Raw genomic sequence first — 7838 nt, 5'->3', positions numbered from 1 at the left:
AGATTACTAGATTAGATTACAAATACACGTTATGTGGACGTTAACAGTTTTAAAAACTTCTGTCCTTCTCAACAAAGATGAGTGATGTCTGAAGAGTTGACTGATTCTTACTGATTGGCGATAAATGGATTACATGTGATCAATGTCTGCAAACATCACCATCACACCTGTGGACTTTTGTATGCACCCCCATTGTTTTGCTTCTTTCTTAAAATGAAACCTATTAAAATGACTTTTCTTTGTCTTTTTTGTTTTTTGATTGAGACACGTCCCTTGTCGCTTCACGAACGCTTGTGGACAAACTTCTCACACATGGCTCCTTTCACTCCTTTTGTCCTGCTCTCTGCCCTGGGCATTCTTTTCCTTGGTTACTGGTTGTCATGGTTTCAGCAGCCCCTGTAGGCTAAAAAACTGGAGGGATTAAAGGCGGCCATTTTGGGGACAGCTGGGCCAGGTTGGTCCTTGTTGCCCCCTGTCCTGTTCCCAGTCACTCTGGGGGGAAGAGGGGTGGCATTGTGTGAGGATTAGAGCTTCCTGTGTGTCAGCTCATTACATGGGGTGGAAAGAGGGGGGGTGCATACAGGGGTGAGGGAGTGAGTAGAAAGAGTGAGGGAGAGAAATGAAAGAGAAAATGAAAGAGAGTGCGTATGAAAGAGAGTATGACACAGAAAGGGGAGGGAAATGCAGCGGAGGGAGGGATGGAGGTGGTGGCCTCTACAGCTGCACTCTCAATCTCACTCATACAGGCTCTGATTATCCTTTTCACACACACACACAGACACACACACACACAGAGTACTGGGGAAACATATTAAAAGACACTGAGGCCAAAAAAAGGCAGAATTAGGAGACAGCTAGCCCAGCACCTCAAACAAAAGACCCCCAATTCAGACACACAGAAGGCTGAGAAAACTCACCAACAGTGTACATGCAGGCACACACAGAATAAGAGTCATGCAAACAGAATACTTAACAGATACAGAATACTAAACAGATAAATTAATTCACAGAGACACAGGCTTAAAATTAACCCAGACCAAAACAAAAAACAAAAAAACTTGCTCGAAGAAACACAAACAGGTCTCTGCCTCACATTAGCATTGTTTTATTTAACTTTTATACATTGCATGGGAAGCATGGAAACATAGTTTGTCGTGGCTACAAAAAAAGTTTACAGGGTAAAGCAAAGCATACAAATACTAAAGTGGGCTAAGCGGGAATGCAGTGAGTGCAGACAATTTCTGCAGGAGCAGAAAACTCTCAAGTGCTTTGAGAGAGGAAAGCAAGGCGAAGGTTGAAGGGGGGAGATAAAGGAGGGGGGGGTTATAATGGACATTGCTCATCCTTGTTGTTGGTTTGACTCTACAGGTCAGCAACAAGACAAAAACAATCATTACAAATAAGGTCATTCTGCTAGCAATGTTCACAGCTATAAGTACAGAATTCCTGACAAATGTACAGAAAACCTAAGACAATTATTTCCATCATTATTATTATCAATATCCTCATTGTTATTGTCATTGCTAGCTTTGTTTCAGTAGATGTATGGGCAGCACAGAACACAACTCACAGTGCGACGTAGCAACTCAACACATCAGAAACATGCATTCAGCAGCATCACATTTTAAAAGGAGGAAAGAAGAAAGTAATATTTAAAAGACATTAAATGTTACTGCAGCTTGTATTTGTAAACACTGGCCATTACTAATTTGGCCCATTTTGGTATGTAAAATTCTGGACCATCCTCATATTCAAATCAGCTTATACATCTTATGTGAAATTTTACAGTATGTACTGAACAGTTAATTCTCATCAGGATAATGCTGTGAAGTGTGTAAGATAAGGCCTCACTGTGGTCTTTGAAATACAAAAATATGTAGCTAAAATACTACATTGACAGATCTCTTGTAATAGTACTATAATATAAACTAGATCTATAAGGCTAATACAAAGGGTAAAAATGAATTTGATTTAACAACTATAAAAACTAATCTCTTTCTACTAAGAAAATACATTCCCATGTCAGGATCATTTAAAAACTGACAGCAGTTATTGAACAAAACTAATTTTCTACACAGTAGTGTCCATAGGCTCGCCTGCCATTTCTAAACCAACACTAATTGCTAGGGGATCAGTGTTGTCTCCCTTCCTGGGGGACTTGACCAGTCCATGTCCTTCTTCCTGTTGTCCCAGGTTCTTATTGGCTGAATGTGTGCTGCGATCTACCACAGCATCAATGTCACAGGTTTGAGCCTTGGAGGGTGTGTTGGTTAGTGCGCCGGGATGAGTTTTCATATGTCCCTGGTGATGACAAACACAAAACATTTGTTATTTACTAGTGACTATTGTTAAAAAGTACAAAAAACACATTATCCAAATGTCTTCCTAAAATCATTGACTCTTGACTTGGCCATAGTCTCAGTTTTTAAAAACTTTAACCCTTACTTTAAGTCCACTTCGGCTGGCGTATGCCTTTCCACATTCAGAGCAGCTGTAGGGTTTGTCTGGGCGAGGAGTGTGGGTCTGTGGTGCTGGTGCTGGCACACAGGGCTCTGGCTCTTCTGAGGACTTGACTGGAGCATCCTTCACCATCTCTGGATCCAACTCTGGCAAGGCCTCTCTGGGTGTAGTCTCAGTCTTCTCATTTCTTTGGGCAGCATCTCTCTCCTGTGGTTCCTGTGGCAAACTGCCAAAGGCCTCTGTTGCTGAGATAACTTTGGGGCTAGCAGGGGAGGTCAGAGCAGGTAAGGGATTTGGAGCTGGGGAATTAAGGTTGGAATGTCGGCTATTAGTGAGCTCATCTGTGGAGCAGGCTTCATCATTTAGCCCTCTGTTTAGCATATTTTCTACCACAGGCTTTGAAAGACAGAGGGAGAGAGGTGTGTCCTCTGCTTCTGCATCTCCATTCATTACAGCTGAATACGAATTAGCTAAGGGTGCTTTGAAAGGGCTGGTGCTGCCCAGGTCAGTGTGGGTCTCCTCCTCAGAGTATACAGAGCTGTTCATGGGGCTTCCATCAACTAAGGTGTTTTCTCCCAGATGTGGGGGGTGCTTAGCTCCTGCTGAGGGGGCATTACGGTTCAAGGGTGGGCTTACACTGTGTGTTGAACCCTCAGATTCTTCAGCATTTGCAGACGTGGGGTCAGCAGTTGTAACCTGCTTAAAAGTGGACCCTGAGTTAAGCGTGTCATTTTGAGCCTTGGAGCCTGTTGTTAAAGCCAAGGGAAGAAGCTGTTGTGCTTTAGATGGGGAGCTGATGGAGTCATTTTCACCATCATCAAAGACAGCACTTTCTGTTTCTGCACAATCTTCAGGTGGTATGTCTTCATCAGGTGGTATTTGCCCTCCTAGGTGCAAGCGGATGTGATGCTGAAGAACCAAGGCATTGGTGAATTTGCGTGGGCACAGCGGGCAGGAGTTCAGGGCACGTGCATTGGCTGGTCTTGCACGATGTGTGGCCAAGTGGGCCCTAAGGCTACCTTTTGTGGAGAAGGAGCGTCCACAGAGCTTACAAGGGAATGGGCGCTCTCCCAGATGTGTGGCCTGGTGCAGTCGCAGAGCTCTGGGACAGCTAAGGACACGCAGGCACACTCCACACTGATTAGCAACTTGGGTGGTAGGCAGAGGAGGGGTTGTTGTGGTAGTTGTAGTGCCTAAACCTGAGACTCCTTGGCTGGTCATAAGTCCTCCAGCATTGACACTTGGGCTAAGGCCAAGAGCAGCCAACATTTCCCTGCGATAGGCACTGGAGGTGGTGGACAAGTCATGACCATGTGTGTCCCCATTGGCTTCAGCAGTTGTTTGGGAGGATGTGGAAGGAGAAGAGGCAGAGGAAGATGTTGAGGCACCTCCTTGTGGTTGCTTTTCAAGCTTCTGTACTAACCGCTGCAACTTAGAAGTATCTGAGGTCTGTGTAGAGGTGGTAGGAGACGAGGAGGAGGAAGAGGAGCTGGACGGTTTGGGGAAAGGTGGAAAGGGGAAGGTGAGCTGATGAGGTGAAGTGAGATGGGAGGTGGATGGGTGGCCTGTTGGTCGGAGAAGTGCTAGGTGATGAGGGGAAGCACCTCCAGGAAAGAGAATCTTGGGGAGGTGGGCCAGTTGGGAGTATGGAGAGGTTGTATGGAGCGTGGCATGAGGAGGTGTGTTTTCATCAAATCGCTGTTGCTTTACTCCTTTGAATTGGCTTCCCATGGAGGAGGAAGAAGATGAGGACGAAGAGGAAGAAGGCAATACAGTGCTCGGTGCACTGGCAGCAGCTGCAACTGAGGCTCGGTTCAGCTGTAGCAGTGAATGGGCTGTGGACAGCAGTGCCATGTCCATGGAGGGGGGTAGAGGTAGAGAGGAGGGCGAGGGCCGAGCGGATGCACCAGAAAGGAATCCTAATGCCATATTGTCTGTCATCCCAGGAATGCTTCCTTTCACTGCATTAAACGTCTCATCATCATCAGCCCTTCGTTTTCTCCTCCTGTGGATAGTACCAGGAGCAGAACTCTGCATTTGATCGGACAATGCTGGGGGCAGCAGTGAGAGGGACAGCTCTGGGTTCTGCTCTCTGTGTCGCAGGAAATGGGCTTTTAGGTTCCCTCTGGTTGTAAAACGGCTCAGGCAGACTGGACACTGATAGGGCCTTTCACCTGTATGTGACCGCAGATGGATCTGAAGTGATGAATCACTGCTCAATACTTTCCCACAGAAACGGCAGACATGCTGAGGGCGTCCAGATAAGGAGGCAGAGGTGAGAGAGGAGCTGGGCTGGCTGTCTTGGGAATGGCTGGTGGTAGGAAGGGTAGGAGCAGGAAAACTAGCGCTATTGCTGTTACTGAATGAGGAGGTGGTGTTAGATGATTTCTCATGGAGGTAGCGTGGCGGTAGCCCCAGTGACAAGGACAGTGGGTGTAAAGTGGCAACTGGGGAGTTGACAGTAGATGAAATAGATGAAGAAGAAGAAGACAATAATGCAGAGGTAGAGGAGGATGGAGCTCTGCTGCCATTTACATGCGAAGCAGCTGATTTGGAGACATTTGGCTGTGGGAAGAGGGAAGATGGAAGGCCAGTCAAAAATGATGAGGCTGTGGTTACTGCAGTGGCAGTTGAAAGGTGTGTTGGTGATGTAGATGCTGCTGCTGTAGACTTCTGGTTGCTGTCTGCACCACTGGCCTGCATATCATTATCTTGGCCAAGGACAGCCCCACCAAGCCTCAGAACATGCCTACAGATCTCTTCTGTTATTTGCATCTGGTGGATTTGCCTTTGCTGTAAAACCCTCAGCTCCTCTAGCAATACTGCCAGTGTTGGAGATACTGGGATCTGTCCCTGCTGCCCCAGAGAGTTGGACGACTGCTGCCGGCCTGGACTGGAACTGTCCCTGTTAGGTGGCACACACTGAGAAGACAAGGAAGTGGAAGTAGTGGTGGTGGCTGAACTGCCCACAGGTGGGGAGGTCATGGTGGAGTGAGAGTTTCCTTGGTGGGAATCTGAGGTTTGACTTGAAGGAGGAGGTGAATGAGTCTGGGAAGACAGCGAGGGATGAGGAAAGTCTGGGGAGAGGGATGAGTGTGTGTTGGGGAGAGAGGTGGTGAAGGGGGCAATATGGTTGGGCCAGTGGGGAGGAGGCGAGCTCTCACTGGGTAAGGAGGGCGCGTGGAGCCCACCAGGGGATGGGCGAGGGGCCAGAGGTGGCTGGCAGTCTTGGAGAGAGGTGGGGGATGAGGAGGAAGACCCTGAAGAGGTCACTTCTGAGCCCAGAGATGTGGAAGGTGACTTCATTCCCAGGTGGTCATCTGGAAAGTGACAGAATGAGAAGAATTCTTTTTAAAACCTGTGTGTTTGTTTGCCGGAACATTATTACATGATACACTTTTGCCAGACATCCATGAAAATTCATTCAGCTTTTCTGCTTGGGTTACAGAATGTGTTTATTGTCATTGTTTCTGGTTACTGTTTACAAACTTAGGTTTTCAATTGGTGTGCATACCAAGAGATTCTGTTACAACTTCAAAAGGAATGCCTGCTGGGAGGTGGACTTGAACAAGCAAATAAACAAGTGGAAGAAACTCTGCAGTCTATGAGGCTTTGTAATGTCTTGTCTCAATCTGTGCTGTCCGGAGCAAAACTCCTCAAACATCTTGCACGCACAAAAAAGCTCACAGACCACCTTGCTGCTATGGCAACACATTTTAGAGGACAATGGGAATCACCAAGACAACCCATAACCCCTCTTAACCCAAGCCCTCCCTACAGCAGCTACATCTTTCATCTCCTTATTCACCCTTCCCCCTTACGTCACAGTAGAGGTCAAGGGTCAGGCCATGCAAAGGGTTCGGGACACTGTCCCAACCCTCTGATTGGTCAGCTAATCTGACCTCTGCCACTCATAGGTCAAATTCTTTCAGAATCTTGAATACAGAGTGGGAAAGAGTAAAAAGAAAAAGAAGGGGGGAGGGTAACAACAATGGAGAGACAAACTAACTATTCCCACCTGGAGAGATATAGTGATGGAATGAAAGACTGTAACTCTGTGAATTTCCCTCCCCTGTGATTTACAAACAAACATGAACCTGCAGGCAGCACATATATAACTCTAAATTTAAACTTCCTCCTACATTTGTGGAAGTTTACCTGCACAGACTTTAAGGTGCATGCATTTGAAGAGTCACGCCATTGCAACACAGTACATGTGTGAGACCAATCTCTCTACCCTCTGAATCTTTTTTTCTCATCCATATGAACCCCCTCCCGAACTGTTTCGGAGTATACAGTCAATAGGACTGGGAGATGAGAGCGAGAGGGGGACAGGGGGGAGGGAGAGAAGGTGGGAAACGGGGCAGGAGGGGTGCGTAAGGAAGAAAAGCATGGATAAGGAGCAAAAGGAGAAGAGAATAGAAGAGTGGAAGATTAATCTTTACCAAAAACACTGCATTCCCTTCCCCCCACCCATGCACTCTATTGTTAACAAATAAGAGAGTGCTCTTTACTAGTCAAAGACCTCCAGCAGTCAGCACTGAGCAGCCTGTTGGTTTCCTTGAGGACTCACAGCACATGAAAATGGCCACAGATGTATGTTAGTTAATCCTTCTCTATTCACTTTACAGGGAGAAGTTTATTGGCCTGTCTAAGGCCTCCATTTAGTGGGACCCATTAAACTGAATGCGTAAACAAGAGGGGTATCTTTAGCCAGCAAACGTAGACACTAAACTTGTTGGTCTGGTAAATCAGGTGCACTTGTGGGAATGTAGTCATGCATACACAAATCTTATGAACAACAAGTTAAATTGATATTTTACATCTATTTAAAAATTTTAAACAATAAACTCCAAAATATTTGATTTGACAAAAGTGTGTACATTTCAGTTTCACACGCAATTATGAGTACCAGTAGGCTATGCGTTACAGGGCATCAAGCTCTGTATGCCAAGTAATTCAAGACAAAATCACATGCACAGTTGTAAGGATGTTTTCTCACCGTGAGATAGCAGCCTCGGGCCCCCCGGATCCGAGTTAACGAGATGCTGGGGCCGCTTCTGTTTCCGGCGTGACATGATTCACGGCGAGTCAGAGAGAGAGGGGGGCATCAGCCGCTTGAATTAGTAGGCACGTTTTTGTGTACTTCTCCTCAAAACATCCAAGCATCCAAAGGTCAGGTTTCGTGCAATCCCCGTTAGTCCGTGGATAAAACAATTGTCAAATTTCAGTTTTAAATGTTAGAAATTGGGGAAGAACGTCAACAAAAGATGGCATAGGTGTTTGGAAATCCGCAGGTCTGCACTGTGTCATATGAAGCTGTCGCCAGTGCGTGTGTGTGGCTGATTTCTAAAGTCTCTTCTCCCCCCAAAACTTGT

General features: G+C 46.4%; 1 protein-coding gene across 1 annotated transcript; it reads right to left on the bottom strand.

Moving 5' to 3' along the window:
- Positions 1–1108: 1108 nt before the first annotated feature.
- Positions 1109–7838, bottom strand: si:ch211-212k18.5 (sal-like protein 2). Its single transcript, XM_067525317.1, has 3 exons — positions 7463–7838; positions 2446–5780; positions 1109–2301 (listed from the first exon to the last, which is right to left on the bottom strand). Exons 1-3 carry the CDS (start codon positions 7536–7538, stop codon positions 2071–2073), a joined length of 3642 nt encoding a protein of 1213 aa, XP_067381418.1. The 5' UTR covers positions 7539–7838; the 3' UTR covers positions 1109–2070.

The sequence above is a fragment of the Channa argus genome, chromosome 12 (assembly GCF_033026475.1).
Source record: "Channa argus isolate prfri chromosome 12, Channa argus male v1.0, whole genome shotgun sequence".
In the NCBI taxonomy this organism is placed as follows: domain Eukaryota; kingdom Metazoa; phylum Chordata; class Actinopteri; order Anabantiformes; family Channidae; genus Channa; species Channa argus.
This window is presented reverse-complemented; position numbering and strand designations above follow the sequence as displayed.

Coding starts and splice junctions, on each gene's coding strand:
- si:ch211-212k18.5 (XM_067525317.1), bottom strand. CDS start 7,538: ATGTCACGCCGGAAACAGAAGCGGCCCCAGCATCTCGTTAACTCGGAT. Junction 5,781..7,462: donor CCCGAGGCTGCTATCTCACG/GTGAGAAAACAT, acceptor GTCACTTTCCAG/ATGACCACCTGGGAATGAAG. Junction 2,302..2,445: donor CCAGCCGAAGTGGACTTAAA/GTAAGGGTTAAA, acceptor TGTCATCACCAG/GGACATATGAAAACTCATCC.